Source organism: Urocampus carinirostris, chromosome 11 (genome assembly GCF_059441175.1).
Source record: "Urocampus carinirostris isolate Australia breed hairy pipefish chromosome 11, RoL_Ucar_1.0, whole genome shotgun sequence".
NCBI classification, from domain to species: domain Eukaryota; kingdom Metazoa; phylum Chordata; class Actinopteri; order Syngnathiformes; family Syngnathidae; genus Urocampus; species Urocampus carinirostris.
In genome coordinates this window covers 25,494,694-25,514,946 of record NC_142359.1, presented here as the reverse complement: position 1 = coordinate 25,514,946, position 20,253 = coordinate 25,494,694, and the positions used below count along the sequence as shown (strand labels likewise).

The window sequence follows — 20,253 nt, the reverse complement described above, 5'->3', positions numbered from 1 at the left end:
CGCAACACAGTAAACAGCTCTGTTGAAAAAACATACCGTACTTGCAGTAAGCAGGGTAAACCGCCCTCATCTTCCTCCTTATAACTGATGTCATCAAAGTCGTCTTCCTTCAGTATGGGAACGAGACTTTGTCTTATGGACGTTGTCCCACGCTCCCTTATTCAAAAACACGCTAGCAACACGCTCGCAAAGTAGAGTTTACGTGCAGTAGCTCTGTTTCCTTCTATATCGAACTGCTCGATTGCATTTAGCCTGAAAGTTGCGTCATGTGCCTTTCTTTTTGCAATTTGCATGACGAGGATATCTCATCTCATCAGCTGCACCGCTTATCCTTAGTAGGGTAGCGGGGATGCTGGAGCCCATCCCAGCAATCATCGGGCAGTGGGCAGGGGACACCCTGGACTGGTTGCCAGCCAATCGCAGGGCACACAGGGACGGACAACTCACTCGCTCAGTCACACCTAGGGACAATTTGGACCAGCCAATCCACCTGAAATGCATGTTTTTGGAATGTGGGAGGAAAACGGAGTGCCCGGAGGAAACCCACGCAAGCACGGGGAGAACATACAAACTCCGCACAGCAAGGCCGGTAGCTGGATTTGAACCCACTCAGGACACGCGCTAACCACTGCGCCGCCATGCTGCCCTGATGAGGATATGTCTACGCTAATTTAAGTTGCAGTCCAAATCTTACCTTTTGTACTCGAGCGCCGCTGGCGGCCGTTAAAAAAATTACATAAATTGGACGCGTCACTGAATAAGCCGCAGGGTTGAAAGTTTGGGAAAAAAGTAGCGGCTTATAGTCCGGAATTTACGGTAAATACAAAATACATAAAATATAGATAAATTGAATGAAAAAAAAGATTGTAGAATAAATAAATAAATGTGGGGGAAATGCATACATTTAAAATATAGAAACATCAATTTCAAATAGAAAATAGGTACATACATGTACAATGAATAAAAACTATACATTAAAAATGTAAACAAGAAATGAATAAATTAATTAATTTTATAAAATTGTGCTAAATACATAAGTAAATGCGAGAGAAATGCATAAATTTAAAATATATGCAAATATTTGTAAATAATTAATGGAAAAAATAAGTACATACATCTTACAAAAATAAAGAAATTAATACAAAAATTAGATAAGTACAATAATAAATAATTTATAAATAAATAAATGGGAAAAATAAATAAATTGCATCGCAAAAATAAATACATTTAAAATACTCAAACAAATAAAAATATTTTTAAAAAATAATATGAGAAACAACATTAAAAACAATAACATGAAGTAATGGTGGGCCTTGCTCTGTGACATATGTCTCAGGATAAGGAAATCCGGGCCATCTTCCTGTGGCTATTTGCTCAGCTCTTCCAAGGTTATCGCTGGTGTTTACATATCATCCGCATTCACCCCGAGCCCGTCATCCGCTTCCACAAGGTACGACTCGATAATTTCAGTCTCAAAACTTTTATCGAAATCCAGCAATTATTTTTTTTCTTTCTCCAAGGCGGCCTTCCTCGGCCAACGAGCGCTGGCGGAGGACGACTTCCTTATGAAGGTTTTGGACGGCATGGCCTTTGCCGGCTTTGTGTCAGAGAGGGGGCCTCCCTACAGGGCCACCGATTTGTTTGATCAGGTCAGGTTGGAAACACTCCTGAGCTCTCAACTCTGAAAGTTCTTTACTCATCCTTTGAACTCATCTTGGCTTTGTTGAGGCATTTAAATCTGTCATATTTTGGAGACATGTATTGCTGGAAGTAAAAAAGGGTGACCTACATCAATTGTGTAGATCCAAAGAGAAAATGTTTTGGGGGGCTAGGGGGTTATAAAACCCATTCATTTTTAACATGTGCAACAAAAGAAGTGCCAGATGTATCTCTGGGAATAATCGTAGTCAAGTTGTTAACCTGGTCAGGAGCAGGCTAGCTGTAGAGAATAAATCACCACAGTGACTGAAGCTGAGCAAAATTAACCTGCCTTCATACAAGCAACTTGAGGCCAAACTCAGCCAGGACAAGTCAAGTCATATTAATTGTATAGCCCTTAAAACACAAAAAAGTCTCAAAGGGCTGTGTGGACTACAGACTATTATTACACCAGCCTGTGATCTAAAACCTACTTGAGGGCAAGGAAAAACCTCAGCATGAAGAAAATAAAGAAAACTTGAGAAGGGACCGCACACAAAGTAATCCCTCTTCTAGGATGACCAGGCTGCAATGGATGTTGCAATATTCATTCATAAGCTATAGAATATAAGTATGTTTTCAGCCTAGATTAAAACGGTTCTCACGTTGAGGATCAAATCTCAAAGGTTGTACAGCACATATGTCAGAGTCAAGGCCCGCGGGCCACATTAGGCCCGCGAGAGGGTTTTACCTGGCCCGCGTGACGATATCAATATATTATTAGATCCGGCCCGCAGGCCGCTGCAAGCCAGCAGCCCGCAGTACGCATGAATACTACATTTCCCACAATGCAACGGGGACGCGCCGAGCGGGAGCAAAGCGGGAGGCGGTTTGATTTATTCAGCAGTCGATCAGCAGCAGTCATTAGCATAACAGCAAAAATTAGCCCACAGATACCCATCAACAATGGCTAAACGGAAGGTGGACACTGAAAACCGGGGCTTTCAAACAAGGTGGGAGTTGGAGTACATGTTCACGGAGGTAGCTGGAAAACCTGTGTGTCTGCTATGTGGAGAAAGTGTGGCGGTGATGAAAGAGTATAATATTAGACGGCATCATGAAACAAAACACACGCCTCAAACAAGTAATGTAGAGTTGTAGTAATACAGTACTGTATATAAATGTATGTAAATACAGTAATAATACAGTAATGTTTCCTGTGCAATTACACATTTGAAGTTTTTACTCCGTTCAAGTTTAAAAGTTAAATATGCACATAAAGAAGGTCTTGTTTTTTGTTGTTCCCCTCGGGAATTTTAAAGCTTTATTGTCTATGTTGACTATGTTGTTTTTGGGAGTGTTTCTTGTTTTTCGGCTTTTCATGGAAAATAGATCTTGATGTGGACAACAGTCTTTTGATGAAATTGTCTCCTATTTAGCAGAGAAAATGACTTTTGATTGTTATTATTTGTTAATCAGTAATTCCTTTTTTTCACACTAACCCAGAGAAAGCACAGAAAGGAAAGTCAATGTACATTTGAGCAGGACAGATGAGGTCCAGTGTGTTGATTGCTATTGGTTTTAAGTAACAAGAGATTTTTGCACTTTATTTTATTGTATTTCGAGGCAATATTTCTTTTTAATAATTTCAGATGATTGAATGATAGAAAATGGTTATGAGTTGTTGTTATGAGATATGTTATGAGTTTTTTATATAAAGGACATTTGTATTTTGTGCCTGCTGAAATTAAAAATGACTGACAGAGTCATAAGAAAATATTGCTTTATTTATCCAATCATATTGTAATATATTTGTTGTGTTTTCAGTAGGTCAAATCTTGGTTTCAGTAAAGATTGGACAGTCCGACCCTCGGCTTGTAGCCAAATGTTTTATTTGGCCCTCCGTCCATTTGACTTTGACACCCCTGTTGTACAGTGTACCGGAACATATCGCCTATTTACTGATTCTCAATTTGTGTATTCCTTTACATTTATTCGTTAATTCATTAATTTATTTTGTATTCAATTTGATTGTTAGTGTTTTTTTTCATTTATTTGATATCTATTCTTGTTTACTTTTAATTTAATGCATTTGTTTATTTTGTGTAATATTATTTTACCTTTTCATAGCTAACATTTTGTATTTATTTTATTTTTTGTATTAATTTTTAAGTGTATTTATTCAAAATATATTTGTTTTTAATTGATGCATTTCTTTATTTTAAAATTATTATCAATACTTTTCAGAATTTTTGTATTAATTTAATAGTTTGTATTTCTTTTTTTCAAATTATTTCTTTTAAAATTATTTATTTTTCCTTTAACTTATTTTTTATACATTTTAAGTTTTTATTATTTTTTTATTTTAGATTTGTTTATATTTGATTGATGCATTCATTTATTTTAAAATTATTTTTATTCTTTTCTTTTTTTCTTGTTTTTTTTTTAATTGTATTCATTTTAATTAAAAATATTTTTCAGATTCATTATTTCATATCTATCCATATTTATTTTTAATTACTGCTTTTATTTATTTATTTGGAAAATATTGTATTTTAAATTTTTGGGTGATTTCTTTTTTTTTGTAATAATTTAAAATGTTTGTGTTTATTTTTCCAATATGTTTACTTTAAAACTATTTATCTTTGTTTTGAATGTATGGAATTTTTAAATTATTATTTCATGGTATGTTACTTTATTTCCATATTTAACATTTCATTTTTTTTCCACAGCTCGTTGCCAATGATGTGGAGAGGATAAGGCGGGAGGAGGCGTCGCCCCACAAAGTCATGAACCACATCAAGGAGCTGGCTGAGCAGCTTTTTAAAAACGTATGCCTTCAAAAATATATCCCACAATGCTTTCCTCTTGTTTCAGTTCAGAATCTTGCTCGCAAATTGGTGATTCGATACTGTACTTTTCGACTCTATTTATTGGCTATGGGTCCCAAGGCTTGCAATGATGCTAAATCTAAAAGCAAAACCCTGATATCCATGGAAACAAAAATACTAACGCTTTTACGGCAAACTGATTTAAGAATTTTGACCAGGCAACATTCCATTAATAAGGAACTGAGAAATGTGAAAAGTACCTCAATGTCGTCCAATGTGTCATTAAGAACGGTTATTCAAGCATTCCACCGATCTTATTAGGCCGCTACGTCCAAAAGTGGTTGGTTTGGCGAGACAAGTGCCCCCCACCCCTGCCTCCAGATATAATGTTAGTCTTTTAAAAGAGAAATGAAATAAAGTAGATCTATTTATATCTTTTTGCAAAGCCCTTATGACTGATTCATATATATATATATATATATATATATATATATAATATACACAGTGAGAATAATAATGATTAAATGAAAACTAACGATATATATATATATATATATATATATATATATATATATATATATATATATATATATATATATATATATATATACCTACATACACTTTGGGCTTCGGTTATTGCTGGTTCACTACTTAGCAGATTTTAAAATGAGCTACACCTAGCTTTTACCGGCTCGTTACATTGACAAGAAACTCATCTGTAGTTTCATACACTGACAGAAGAAATCCTCCAATCTTGTTTTGCTTTTTTATAATGGCAATAAAACCAAGGGTCCAAGCATTCCGATTTAAGCATGGGGGTCAGGGGATGATGAAGCCTGGACCACACAGGGGTGGACGGGAATGTGTGTTGTAGTAAGTAGGGGCTCTTAGCTCATACCTCTAGCTGCATGTGCTTTTGACAAATGTCCTCCAATTTTGTTTTAATTTCATATAATCACAATAAAACCACTAATTCAACAGCAATTATGTGTTTTGTATTATTATTTGTTGATTAATTATTTTTTTTTTATGTTACAGTCGTTTAATGTCAGTCGGTGATGACCTCGTCTGGAGTTAAATTTAACCTTTCACAAAGATGCAAATCCAAAAACCTAATTTCAATCAGAAACTAGTTTGAGTCAACAATACAATCCTTTATGTTTTGTGATGTGTTAATTGATGTTGGTTTAAGATCAGGTAATTGTGTCATTGTAATCCTGTGCAGTTCTTTGAGACATTTTTGTGATTAAGGGCTATATAAATAAATGTGACTTGACTTGACATGATAGGTCTCAAAGCCTTCAGGGATGCTAAAGCGAGAAGCAAAAACTTGCTAACGATAACTATGGAAGCGAAGCCTGTGAAAAAAAATATGAAAAAGACACACGAATCATCACCCTCGCTAAGTTGCATGGACATAACCAATCGATGATACATTTATTATATATATTACTGTTTTCCGTTCACCAGGAGAATCCCTACCCGGCAGTGACCATGCACAAAGTCCACCGACCTTCAGAAAATTGCCAGAATGTCACCAAGATCCAGAGCCCCTTCCCCGGACTGGACGAAGTCACGGTTCAGCTCTTCATCGACCACGCTAGCGCCAAGCTGATGACTGCGCCCCCTGTGGTCAAGGTGGACGTCAAGAGCATGGTCCCGTCTGGACCTCCGTTGGGTAAGCTGCCTTTCAAATGTCACCTGAGAGTTTATATAAGACCCTAGAGCCCAGTGGTACGACGTCCCTGCATTACAACGCTTTCGGGTTTTTTTGGGCCCTCATTATTCAGTTCAGAATCTCAAATGCTACAGTAGGGAATTTTTTTGTGCTCTATTTATTGTCTAGGGTCTCAGGGCTTACAGTGATGCTAAAGGGAGAAGCAAAAACCTGATAACCATGGAAATGAAGCCTAGATGATGAAGTGAACAATTTTTACCACATTTCAGGCTTCAGTTAGATAGTAAAATATATGTTTTTGTCAAGATTAAACAAGTGGGACACAATTGTGAAGTGTAACAAAAGTTATTAAAATAAGGGCCGTCCAATATTAATCACCCCCCTCAAAGGGACGTTGTATTATTGAGTCCCTCATTGTGGTAAAAATACAACTTTCATTCATTTAAAAACAATATTGATTTGTATAATAGACAAAAATACATGAACTCTTATATAAATATGCAGTTTTAAAAGATGTCTTCTTTCTCGTTTTGTCTTTCTTTTCCTTTTTTTCTTCCCTCATTTTTCCTTTCTTCTGTTTTTCTTTTTTCAAATGCTCTTTTCCTTTTTTCTTGTTCTTTTCCCCCTGTTTTCCTTTACCATTTTTTTGTATCTTTTTTAGTTATTTTTGACTTTTATTTCTTTGTTCCTTGCCCACATGTAGGTTTTAGATCGGGGAATGGTGTAATAATGGTGGTCTATGTAGTTCCATGAGACTCCTTCTGATTAAGGGCTATACTAATAAACATAACTTGAGTTGACTTTGCAAAAGGCTCAGCAAAAAAATGAGAATGAAAACTGTCGTGGTTTGCTCCCTTTGAGTCACTGTAGTTTGTATGCTTCCTTGTGCTTTGTAGCACTCGCTTTCGGTTGCACTACCCAATAGATTAACATCTAATGGTTAAACATTACGCTTTAATGATCTTGTGTGCTTCTGAGAGTTTTTGCTATTTAGCGATACAATACTGCATTTGTTGGCTACAGGACTTGCAGTGATGCTAAAGGGAAAAGCAAAAATGTGATCATTCTGAGTTAGTAGAACGATAATAGCATGGCGTAGCTTAATGTTGAAGGTGCTAAATCATTCCGTAACTTCCATAGGAGAACATCTAGACCGGAACAGCAATGCTCTGGCTAACAGCGCCCGCCGGCTGGAGGTGGTCCGCAACTGCATCACGTACATCTTCGAGAACAAAATGCTGGAGGCCAAGAAGGTAGGTGTGAAAAAGTTGTGTTTTAATGATCGGCTATTGGAACAGATCTCTTCTTCTTTCGTCAGCTGATGCCAGCGGTTCTGCGTGCACTGAAGGGTCGGGCGGCCCGGGTTTGTCTGACTCAAGAGCTGAATCAGCACGTTTTGCAGAACCGGGCCGTGCTGGACGACCAGCAGTTTGATTACGTGGTCCGAATGATGAACTGCACCTTGCAGGTTTGGCGACGCCTTCTTCTACGTCTGATGGATTAGTTATTGTCATTCTACATCCGATTGATTCATTGATAAATAATGAAAATTAAAACGTTTTAAAATAAATTCAGAATCAACGTACATTTAACCTCCAAAGACTCTAGCTTCTTGTAAAATGTGCACTTATGTCCAAACATGTACTAGATGCCAGGTCTTAGGTGGTTAAAAAAGTAAGTAAAACAATTTAAAAAAATCAACAACAACAAAAAAATAAGGTTGGTTGGTTGGGTGGTTGGCTTGTTGTGTGTTTGTGTGTGTGTGCGCGCGCGCGTGCGTGTGCGCGCGCGTGCGTTTTCGTTAAAAATTAACACAGTACTTAAGACCTTTGGGAGTGGTTGTTTTTTTCATTTATTTTTTTAGTTAGGTTTGGTGTCAAGGATCCCCCAATAAACCAACAAAAACGATAAACATCTGCTCTCGTGTACAGGCAGCTCTGGAGCTGCATCCGGCCATGCGGCTCTCTGGTGCTCCTTAGTGGCTCCCTGGTGCTTTTTCAACAAACCACGGCCCCAACAACCTCACACAAGTAGCATGCCAGGCAATACCAAGCTTTGCAATAACAGGCGATTATGCTTGTATACTATAAAATAAAAACAAGAAAAAAATATTTTAAAACATAAGTCAAGTCACATTTATATAGCCCTCAATCACAAAAATATCACAAACGACTGCACAGGATTACAATTACACAATTAAACAAAAATAAGAACATGATTTTAAAAATTATATGGTGAGAATAAATAATTACAAAATACATTTAAAAAAATAAATGAATAATTAAATTGAAATGTATATACAACTAAATAAGTAGGAATAAATAAATAAATTTAAAGTAAATAAAATAAAACGAAAATCTAATCTACTAATAATAAATCATTTTCAATACCGTGTTTTCCGCACGATAAGGCGCACCTAAAAGCCTTCAATTTTTTCAAAAGCTGATCAGTTTCGATTCCCGGCTTCTTCGTGTTTTATGTCGAAGTGTCCTTGGGCAAGACACTAAATCCCGAATGCCCCCAATAAGCCGCTGGGCGCCTTGCATGACTCCATATTGGTGTGTGTGTGTGTGCGTGTGTGCGTGTGCGTGTGTGTGCGTGCGTGCGTGTTTGTGAATGTGTAAGTGTGAAGCACATTGTAAAGCGCTTTGGGAGGTCTTCATTGACTTGAAAAAGCGCTATATAAATGCAGACCATTTACCATCATGCTCCGTATAATATGGTGAGGCTTATATAATGACCAATATTGAGTCGCAACTACGGTATGCAGCCGCCGACTTGATTTTCCCCCGTAGAAGTAGTGCGCAGTGCATGCTGGGATTAATATACAGGCGTTTCATTTCCTATTCGATAAGTCGATCATTATTTGAATCGGTCAGTATTGGCTAAAGTTATTCAGAGGTAACGGAAGTGGGACATTTTAGTGTTTACAGGCTCGTTTAGGCTAACTTGCCGAAAAAGATGTGAATCACAAGTTGGGCCTAGAGAAAATAATTTTACTGTCTGCTTATTTGTAAAATGGGAATTATGGGGCTAAACAGACAGCTAGCAACAAGCAACGTCCATCAATGCAGAGATGCTTTTTGGCTGATTTTCTTTTTTTATTTGTCGGGATTATCGCGTGTTTTGGAGTACATAAATATGGTTGGATTCACTACCATTGTTGCGTAATATCATCGAATGAGATCTCTGCAAGACAACAGCTTTAAGTAAGCTAACCCGGCTTTATATTTTTCGGGTATCTTATTTCAGGCTGATCGTCATGAGTATTTCTTGAATCCCAAGAGTTTAAGCTTTCCAATGATATGTGGCATGATGTATTTCAGTGACCGTTGACATCGTACAGACTTCTCAAGAGTCATGAAGGGGTTAATAAATTTTGACTGTCCCATCTGACTGTTCTGTTAATGTTCCTACTTTAGCGCCTTATGTATGGAAAATATATGACAAAAGATTATTTTTGGGTGGTGCGCTTTATAATCCAGTGCACTTTATATTGTGGACAATATGGAATACAAATCAATCAATAAATTAAATAAAAATGTAAGAAAATACAATGTAAAAATAAATTACCTAATTACATAAAAAATAGACAAATAAATAAATACATGGGTAAAATAAATGAAATAGTAAAATAATAATTCAAATGAGATTAAATGATTATAAATAAACAATTTTGAAATAAACAAATTAATAGGTGAAAAAGAAAATGGAAAAGAGAATCCAAACCAAACCACTTATTTGATATGTTATATTCCCCCGTGCATATTTTGAAAGCATCTCTCCCTCCTACAAACCTTAGGACTGCTCGCATATGGATGAACACGGCATTGCGGCGGCCCTTCTACCATTGGTCACAGCCTTTTGCAGAGTAAGTCTATCATTACAAGATATTATCATGAAATCACAAAGCCCCACTTGATGTTTAATATGAAATTATTTTAGAAATTAGGGGCCGGCATCACCCAGTTTGCCTACAGCTGCGTCCAGGAGCACACAGTGTGGACCAACATGCAGTTCTGGGAGGCCATGTTCTACAGCGACGTCCAGAACCACATACGAGCACTTTACATGGAAACGGAGGACAGAAACGGTGGCAACCACCTTGTGAGTTCAGAGAAAACATTATAAAATACTCAATGCCACACATGTCTTGGCTAACACAAATATATCTTTTGGTTTTATTAAATGGCATTATTTTAGCTGGACTCATTAGTAGGTCTCTGGTGCCTCGTACACATTATGTAGAGGTAAGGAGGAGACACACCCAGGTTGCGCTACCACTTGTATAGAAAATCCAAATTTACTCTAATGAGGAACATAAAGGTTTAGAACGGTTACTTGGCTAAGCTCTCTGGTGCATCGGGCACATAATGAAGAGTTAAGAAGGAGACACGCCCAAGTTGTGCTACTATGTCTGTAGGAAATCAATTTATTTTAATGTTGGACATAAATGGTTCAACTCTTTCTTATCTTTGCCAAGCTCTCTGTATATGTCTGTGGTCCAAATGACCAATTTTGTGTTGATTTTCACCTTAACTCGACAACAAGCACCTCAACAATGACGTAATCTCGAAGCAACAAGATCTCTTTGGCCGAGATCGGCGTGCAGACGAAAACTCGAACCGCGAGATCAAAGCAACAATGGCGGATCTGCCTGACGAAAAGTTTGGAGTGCGGTAAATCTTTGTTAAAAAAAATAATCGAAATAATGAAAATTTTGTGTCAAAACACTATGCGTCCCCACCAAAAATGATGCGTCTAGGACACAGGGACGTCCATTTTAGCAGGAAAGTCCTTTTCTTGCTCGGAGTATTCTTTTGTTTATTATCTTTCGTCGAATCGTTCGCTTCAAAACACGTGTTTTCCTTGCCTTCGCGGTCTTCTGAAGAATTTCTCCGCGTTTTTTTCGTGCCGGAATTATTGCCGTTGTTACCACTTTCTGTATCATGTTTCGACTTATTATCGACACTGAAGAAATTACCAATTTTTTGTTGATTTGCACCTGATACCAACTGTTTTTTCGGAGGCATACTTCTCTTTCACTCGACAACCACCAAAACAATGACGTCATCTCGGAGAAACGAGATCTGGTTTGCCGAGATCGGCGCGAGACCAAAACAACAATGGCGGATCTGCCTGACAAAAAGTTCGGAGTGCGGTAAATCTTTGTTAAAAAAAAAAGTAATCTGATAATAATGACAATTTGGTGTCAAAAAAGTTGCGTCCCGGGACGCACGTTGATTTGACACAATGCGTCCCCAGCAAAAACGATACGTCTAGGACGCAGGGACGCGGGCAAACTAGAACACTGAGAAAATCGAAGTGTATTCTCATGTGGGACATAAATGCCGATAAACTTGTTTTGACCAAGCTCTACGGTGCCTCATCCACACTACGAAGAGTCAGAGAGGAGACCAACTTGTCCTACTACTTCTATAGAAAAGCCAGACATTATTGTCATGAGGGACATGAAAGGTTCAACTCTTATCTTCGCCAAACTCTCCGGGGTCTCACGCACATTATGAAGTGGACGAGAGGTGACCACGACCAAATGTTGTCACTACTTCTAAAAATAATCCAAATATATTCTTACGAGGAACCTAAATACTTCATATTATCTTGGCCAAGCTCTTTGTTGCCGAACAATATGAAAAGTTTGTAAAGAGAGAACAGAGTTTTGCTAAAAAAATAAAAATCTATTGACAAAGGCTTTTTAAATGAATGAAGCTCTACTGTGCCTCCTGCACTTTAGGAAAAGGTACAGAGAAGGGACGACCAGGTTATGCTGCTAGTTGTGTAGGGGCTGATAACTGACACTGTATTTGGCCGTTACCCACCCAATATCTATCGTGCATTGCTATTTTTCATCTACAGGAACAGCAGCCGGAGGGAACGGGCGGTGGGCGGGAAATCAGCGCCCTGGAGCTGGCGTCGGAGCAAAGCCGACTTTGGCCGACCTTCTGTAAGGACGTGCAGTTTGAGCGCGTGCAAAAGGAAGAAAGCACTGTCTTCAGCCAGGCTATCCACTATGCTAATCGGATGAGCTACTTGCTGCTACCGCTGGACACCAGCAAAAACCGTCTGCTCCGGAGCTCGGGCCTCGCAGATGTGGAGAGCGTTAGCAACAGCTACGTCACCAACAGGTATTGAAAACGCCAATAAAAAACATACTGCTCTATCGCAAGGCAATGGAGAACCAATCCTACTCTATGTAGAAATAAATGTATACGTCAATAGTTTGATACAATAATATGCCATATAAATAATTGAACAAATAAAGTGGCAGTGTCCGAAACTCATAACAAAAAGTTACCAGACACCTGGGCAGACAACTCTGAAAAGTTGCTTTCCCAGCCATAAAGTTGCCTGCCCCATTTTTCCTAACTTGAAACACAATAAGACGACCAATCGCAAAAAAATATTGTTCCAAAGTATTAAGGATTGATAGTCGAAATATATAACAGAACAACACTTTAGAATTAAGTTTATTATAAATCTACTTATATCATTCATTGCATGTATATGACATGGCTGTTTTCCATCTGCCATCAGTATGTACCTGTATTTACTCATCTTCATTCATGCAATGTTTGTGTTTCGTTGTCTGCTACAAGCCAAGTGAACTCCTCTTTCCATGATGCTTTTAATGTACATTTACGTTTTGTAGCGTCATAAATTTAGCCAGCTTCTTTTGAATGTTTCTTCTGGGGCTGAGGTTTTGGCTTGATTCCTAACCACTTATCCATTTTTCTTGTGTCTTCTGTGTGTCAACACGACCTTATCACGCACGGAAAGTCCGGAAGCACAAAGTTATTCGATGCAGGCTTCTGAATGGCTGCCGAGTATGCAAATTGCCAAACGAACCGAAAGTCCTGATAGAAACTGAAATCCTAAAATGGGTGTACAAACAGCTCAAATATGTAATTGTCCACATATGTATTGTTTGGAAAAGATTAACCTCAAGATGCAAAGAGTCGTTGGAGAAAACAATAAAAAACTGGATACTGGAAGTCGCAAAGCAGCTATTGAATTATCTTCTTACTATTTTTGCAAAAAAATTGCCCAGTCAACCAAACCAAAAGTGCTGATTCTGCTTTTGCATTTACACATCTAGGGTACCCCACCTGACTACCTGTAAAAGATGGTGGTCATATCTAATCTTTGTTCCCTTTCATTGGGTAGAAAGACACACTAAAGTGAAACTCTTAGCTTTTGACCTGCCCTCTCATTTAACAACCTCTGATTGTGACAAAATACGTGACAATATTTCCATATTTATTTTACATAAGGCAGGATTAGTCCTCTATACATGGCCTCTTTTTTCTGGTAGTATTGCAGGGAGCATGGCGGAGAGTTACGACACGGAGAGCGGCTTTGAGGACGCTGAGAGCTCTGACGTGGCCAACTCTGTGGTGCGCTTCATTAACCGATTCGTGGACAAAGTATGCAACGAGAGCGGCGTGACCAACGAGCACCTCAAGGCTCTGCATAACATGATACCGGGTAAGATCGGCCACTTTTTTCTGAAAAGGTTTTATTTAATCGTCGCCGACGCTTCTGTTCTCTATCTGCAGACATTGTTCAGATGCACATCGAGACTTTGGACGCAGTCCACCGTGAAAGTAAACGACTGCCACCCATCCAAAAGGTCAGCCATTCCTATTCTTACTATAAAGCAGAGCCAGCTCCTTCCATTTCTCTCTTTGCCAATCCCAACACTGTCACACCAGGTATATCTGTAACTGGCTAGGATAGTTGTGTTTTTTTAGAGCTAATGTGAATACATTCGTTTTCAAAGTTTTGATGGAGAGGGATGGTGCAAAGCTCTGCGTTCAACGGATGCATGTTAATTATTTTGAGAAGAGTGCTCCTAAATATGAGGTGGTTTCCAAAAGGGAGAATCACGTTGATTTATTTCGATGAGTAACAGACGATAAAACTCAAAGATTTATTTTAAATAAACAGATTGTCGATGGGATAGACTCGAGCTGTTTTTTTCAAATTAATTTTATTTAGATTCCAGGATTGCAATCAGTTTCCACACAATGCTTTCATAAATGCAGTCACGTTGTAGGTAAGAAAACGGATTGGTTTGAAGAGTAAAAAAATATAATATAAGCTATCCATACTCACATGCATGTTTGAAATGAGTATGCAACTAAATATAAATAAGTAGTGGTTGTGAGTAAATATGATAAAAGGGGGAATGTCAAATGTTTTAATCAAGGGTGTCAAAGTCAAATGGATGAATGGAGGGACATATAAAATATTTGACTACAAGCCAGGGGTCGTACTTCTGAAATTTGGGAAAATGAAAAAAATGATTCATGTAGTCTGGAGAACCTAATCGAACCTCCTGAAATTTTAACAGATAGATATATTCCAGTATGACCAGATAAATAAAGTGATATTGACTTGGGGCTTTGTTAGTAATTTGGAATTTTTAACAGACACAAAAGACACATTTCTTTGTTAAGAAAAATACCCTTTATATGAAATAAAAGACGCCGGTACTATACAGGCAACACAACTTGTTTTTAGTTTTTATTTCAGCTTAAGTGGGCTTCGTATACTACCAAGGAAAAAAAGAATGATAGCAATTTAGTTTCATTCACTCAACTGAAAGATTGTTTTAAATGTAATTGAATTGAGACACAACAAAATAAAATGCAAAAATATATTATCTAAAAACAAAACTTTCTTAAAGAAAAGTAACATGCAGTGAAAAATGTACACAAAGATTCCTAGTGTACAATACAATAAATAATCAAAAACCTCTCGGGCAGCAGAAAACCTTTTTGCGGGCTACAGGGGTTGACTACACATTTGTGTTTTCTATAGTTGTCATACATTTACTCGCCTAATAGTTTTACTGTGGAACTTCTGCCTGATGAATACTTTGATGGGCTTCATCCCCTTATGCATCTTCCTGTTTTCCCTAGTTGTAAATCTTAATCTCAATTCCGTTGTTTTTACTGAGTCGTTTATTATCTGTTTTGTACACACACATTCAAAACAATAGATGACTTGCATAAAACGGAAAAGAAAAAAACCAAAATCAAGGCTTTCCGTGTCAAAAGCCAAAGAATTAAACAGATGAGTTGCACTTGTCTGCTAAAATTCTTCTGTATATGAGCTTAGTCACCACACTATTGTAGAAAACGAAAACCTCTGCCTCATTCTTGGGTTATTTACCCTCCAGTCTATCTCTCCTTCCCTGTCACAGCCCAAGCTTCTAAGGCCGACCCTCCTGGCTGGCGAGGAGCTGGTTATGGACGGCATGCGGGTTTACCTCATCCCGGACGGGCGGGAGGAGGCCACGGGGTCCATGGGGGGCCCGCCCTTGCTCCCGGCCGAGGGCGCTGTCTTCCTCACCACGTACCGCCTCATTTTCAAGGGCACGCCCACCGACCCTCTGGGTAAGGGATTTGAAATATGGCTCCTGGCTACGGGGTTTGAAAGCCACAGTCCACCTGTGAAAAATTGTCAATTTGTAAATGTATTTTTCCTATCAGTTGGCGAGCAGGTGGTGACACGTTCCTTCCCCATCGCATCGTTGACCAAGGAGAAGAGGATCTCCGTCACTTTACCCATGGAGCAGTTCGTCCAAGAGGGGCTACAGCTTCGGTCATGCACCTTTCAGGTAATGTGATGACTGATCATTTTCCCGCCGGCATTTTTACTTAAAATTAGGGGGAGCATGATCATTATCGGGCCGATAGTTATTGGATATTGGCTCAATAGAAAAAAATTACCTGATAATTACTCACTTGCTATAATAATCAACCTACCGACCAAAAAGAAAGGAACAGACTAAAATAGAAAGAAAGAAGGAAAAAGGAAAGGAGGGAAACAGAACAGAACAAGAAAGGAGGAAATAGGAAACCAATAAAGAAATAAGAGACCAAGGAAGAGAGGAACAGTGCAAAAAAGAAAAGTACAGATCAGAAAATTAATAAACCCAAAAACAGAGGAACAGACCAGAAAAGAAACAGGACAGACCAATAAGAAATAAACCACAAAAGAAAGGAACAAACTAAAAAGACTTAGAAATTAAAGAGATGTTAAAATAGACCAAGAAAGAATAGAACAGGTCAAGAAAAAGACAGAAAAAAACACTTAAACAAAAGGGGGAAAAAAGATGGACCAAGAAAAAAGTAAAAAATATTACATTCCAAGTAAGAAAGGGTGAGGAAGAAAGGAAGGAAGGAAACAGGCAAAAAATTAAGATAGAAACAGAACGGACCAATAATCAAATCATACAATGAAAGACAGAGAAAGAACGAGACCATACAAAGAAAGAATGAATCTTTTATGTCAGTGGTGGCAAACACGGGCATATATTAATGTGGTCCATATTTTTGTTCCCATAACCACGTGAAGCTTTTTTGTGGTCCTGTGTGTTCAGCTCCTAAAGATAGTGTTTGACGAGGAGGTTGCGACCGACCTGGCGGAGGTTTTCCGCAAACACGTGCACAAATTGCGCTACCCGCCCCACGTGCAAGGCACCTTTGCCTTCACCGTCGGACAGAGCGCCAAAATGGTCGTCGAGCACAAAAGCAAAGACAAGAACCAGTCGCTCAAGTACGTGCGGCCTATATCGGCATTTCCCAGACTTGTTTGATGCCCACACCATTTTTCTATTTTTTTTGGTCAGGACCCTTTCTAAAAATTTGGTGAAAAGCGCCAAGAGGACCATCAACCGGCAGTACGTGACCAAGAAGAAATATGCCCCGCCCACCTGGGAGGGCAGGAGCAGCTTCCAGTCGGAGTTGGATGAGGACGACATTTCAGGTAGCTTGCTTGCTTGCATGCTTTTTTTCTTTATTTCTTTATTTTATTTTCTACCCTATTTTTTCTTTCTTTCTTTTTTTGATCTGTTACTTTGAGGATCTGTTTCTTGCTTTCTTGGTCTGTTGCTTTTTTTCTTTATTGGTCTGTTGCCTTCTTTCTTTTTCAGTCTGTTGCTTTCTTTCTCGGTCTGTTCTGGTCCTTTTTTTCTTAGTCTCTTTCTTAGTCTGTTTCTTTTTTTCTCATTTCTCTGTTCTTTTCTTTTCTTGTTTCTTTTTTATTTTTATTATTATTTCTTTCTTCTCAGTATTATCCCTCTCTTTGGTTTTTTGGGCTGGTTCATTTCTTTCTTCCTTCGTCTGTCCCTTTCTTTTCTTTCCTATTTTCTTTCTTTACTGGACCGTTTTGTTTTTTTCTTTCTTTTTTTTTACCTGTTCCTTTTTTCTTGGCTTGTTCCTTTCATTGTTTCTTTTTTGACCTGTTCCTATTTTTTATTTTATTTTTTGGGCCTTTTTCATTTCTTTCGTTCTTTTCCCTGTTAATTTTTCTTTCTCTTTTGGCCAGTTTCTTTCTTTGCATGTTTATTTCTTTTCCTTGCACTTTGTGTGGTCACATTCTTTCTTTCTCAGCACACTCTCTTTATTCTTTTTAGTACTTCCTTTCTCTATCTGTTTTTTTTTCCTTCCTCTTGCTTTGACTATGGTCATATTCTTTTTTTCTTGTTGCAAACTGAAAACCGTTTGCAAAAGTGAGGATTTTCAGTGGCTCTGTCAGTTGGGTAACCTAATGGTAATTTTTGCCGGCCAGTGTCAGAGGAGCCGGAGCCGAGCTCCCTCACGCTTTCATCCACCATCCGCTCTTCGGACCGACAGACCATGAGCAACGTGGTAGAGCGAGCCTGTTGCCGCGACTACCAGCGCATGGGCCTGGGCACGCTCAGCAGCAGCTTGACACGCTCGAAGAATGAACCTTTCCGCATCTCAACCGTCAACCGCATGTACACCGTCTGCAGGAGGTACGTTCACAGTCACAGCGATATGTTGCCTAGAGCCTTCTTGCAACATTTGTTGGATTGATACATACATAAATTAGATATAATACAAAATAAATACCACCTAAAAACCCCAAATTTTGCAGAAATTCATAAGTGCGCCTTATCATCCAGTCCCACCTATAGACCAGAAATATGGTCAATAAGATCGTAAATGCATAATTACAATGAAATGCTTCTACATAAAGAAAACCTTTATGATGAATCAAGTTCATTTGGTTGTGAAACCATATTTTTGAATATATCTGTTCTATGATCTGTGTTTCACGATTTTTAAGAAGAACTTTTTTTGTAGAAAACCTACTCTTGCTAATTACATTTTTGCTGTTTTGCGCAAGGATTCCAGTTGGTTGACTTTAAAGTTGCTTAATATAAAAAGGTTTAAAATTTAAATGAGTTAAAGGTTCACTGGAGAGTGAAAAAATGTTTTTTAATGTTTCTTGCTTTTTCATTCTTTTGTTGTTTTTCTTTTTTTCCTCTTTTGTTTACCGTTTCCTAGCTTTTAACTTCTTTTTCTTGCTTATTTACTCTCTTTTTCATTTTTTATTTTACTTTTTTCCCTACCTTTGTTTTTTTTTCCCTTTTTGTGTTTTTTTAATTAATTTCACCCCCTTCTAAAGTCATTTTGTGCATAATGATGCATAACAATTGATCAAGTATGGATTAAAGCTACAAAAAACAATCTGAAGAGCCATTTGGGAGCTGAAAGAGCAGGCTCTTTTTAGTGAGCTTCGACAAAAAAAGCTACTTCTCAAAAAAGAGACGGAATTTTAATCTCTACAACAGGCGGCACCCACTTTAAGTGGAGGCAGCCCTGTCTTTCAGTTTGGACACGTTTCCTCCTTCTCCTTCTCTTGTTCCATACATTTGCGCTGTTGACAGAGTCTGACGGTGTGTTTTACCGTATTTTCCGCACTAAAAGGCGCACCTAAAAGCCTTTATTTTTTTCAAAAGCTGACCATGCGCCTTATAATACAGTGTGCCTTATTTATGGATCAATTTTAAAATTGCAAAGTTTTCCAACTAACTTGCAGCCGCCGACTAGATTTTCCCCCGAACGCCAAGTAGTACGCGGTGTATGCTGGGATTTATTTACCGGCATTTCATTGGCTAACCAATGTGTCAATCATCATTTGAATCGATCACTATTGGCTAAAGTTATTCGGAGGTCAAGAGGCGGATCCTTTTTATCATTTACAGGCTGGCATTGGCTTAAACGGCAAAACAAAGCCTGCAATTCGCCAAAATAGATGTGTCAATCATCAGTTGAATCGATCACTATTGGCTAAAGTTATTCGGAGGTCAAGGGGCGGATCCTTTTTATCATTTACAGGCTGGCATTGGCTTAAACGGCGAAACAAAGCCTGCAATTCGCCGAAAAAGATGAATGTTTATGGCACGTGGCTGACGGCATAGAGAAAGCATTTTTTTCTATTCTGTATTTGTAAACATTTTATTCTCCTGGATTTACTACCCTCACGGATATAAGAGGACATTGGCTGCACATTATTATGAACACAACGACTTCGGTGAGCTACTCCGGGTTTTATATTGTCCCTGTATCTTGTTTCAGACTGAACTCGATGTTTCTGTGGTGCAGATAATGGATGGAATGGAGTGTCTATTTTTAAATTAAACTCAATTCCAAGTGTTTATTGTCATATGCACAGTAAAGGTGCGAGCGAAAAAGAAAATAGATACTAAGGAATGGTTGGCATTTCTTGAATCCCAAGACTTTAACCTTCCAAATGATGGAACGATGCATTTGAGTGACATCGTACGGACACCGCATCCACACGTGTTCTCGACACGTATTTGCGTCTTTGCAAGCTTTCGGAATGTTAGGGGGGTAATAAGTTGGACTGAACTATCTGACTGTTTTGACGACGTTCCCATTGTAGCGCCTTATAATCCGGTGCGTCTTATGTATGTCAAAAATAGGACCAAAAACTATTTTTTCGGGGTGCGCCCTATAACCCGGTGCGCCTTATAGTGCGGAAAATACGGTATTTTTAACCACACACATATATCTATTGTTTCAAATGAATGGAAGCTAGCAAAACTCCCTCTTTTTCTCACAGATTCATTCAAGTTATTCCAGAATGTGTGCTAACATTGAAAAAGTCCCATATGTAAACTAGGTCACGTTACGTGGGGACTGGGCTGACCGTTGTGTCCTGTAAGACGCAGGAGAGTCCACTCAAGTGTCCGCTGACATACAATTTTTTTTATTGTAAAGCCTGTGGTCAAGAATGCACAAA

General features: G+C 38.4%; 1 protein-coding gene across 5 annotated transcripts in view; it reads left to right on the top strand.

Annotated features, from left to right (window-relative positions):
* sbf1 (SET binding factor 1) overlaps positions 1-20,253 on the top strand; it is a 67,742-nt gene that overhangs the window by 33,542 nt on the left and 13,947 nt on the right. For all 5 annotated transcript variants that reach the window (XM_088347071.1, XM_088347074.1, XM_088347073.1 and 2 more), the window contains 16 exons: positions 1,337-1,450; positions 1,521-1,649; positions 4,371-4,469; positions 5,940-6,147; positions 7,288-7,400; positions 7,466-7,615; positions 9,950-10,018; positions 10,093-10,254; positions 12,025-12,293; positions 13,481-13,653; positions 13,725-13,798; positions 15,377-15,569; positions 15,666-15,793; positions 16,559-16,734; positions 16,808-16,944; positions 17,749-17,956. In XM_088347071.1, coding sequence (XP_088203197.1) covers positions 1,337-1,450; positions 1,521-1,649; positions 4,371-4,469; positions 5,940-6,147; positions 7,288-7,400; positions 7,466-7,615; positions 9,950-10,018; positions 10,093-10,254; positions 12,025-12,293; positions 13,481-13,653; positions 13,725-13,798; positions 15,377-15,569; positions 15,666-15,793; positions 16,559-16,734; positions 16,808-16,944; positions 17,749-17,956 — 2,402 coding nt within the window. The remainder of the gene's footprint in view (positions 1-1,336; positions 1,451-1,520; positions 1,650-4,370; positions 4,470-5,939; positions 6,148-7,287; positions 7,401-7,465; positions 7,616-9,949; positions 10,019-10,092; positions 10,255-12,024; positions 12,294-13,480; positions 13,654-13,724; positions 13,799-15,376; positions 15,570-15,665; positions 15,794-16,558; positions 16,735-16,807; positions 16,945-17,748; positions 17,957-20,253) is intronic.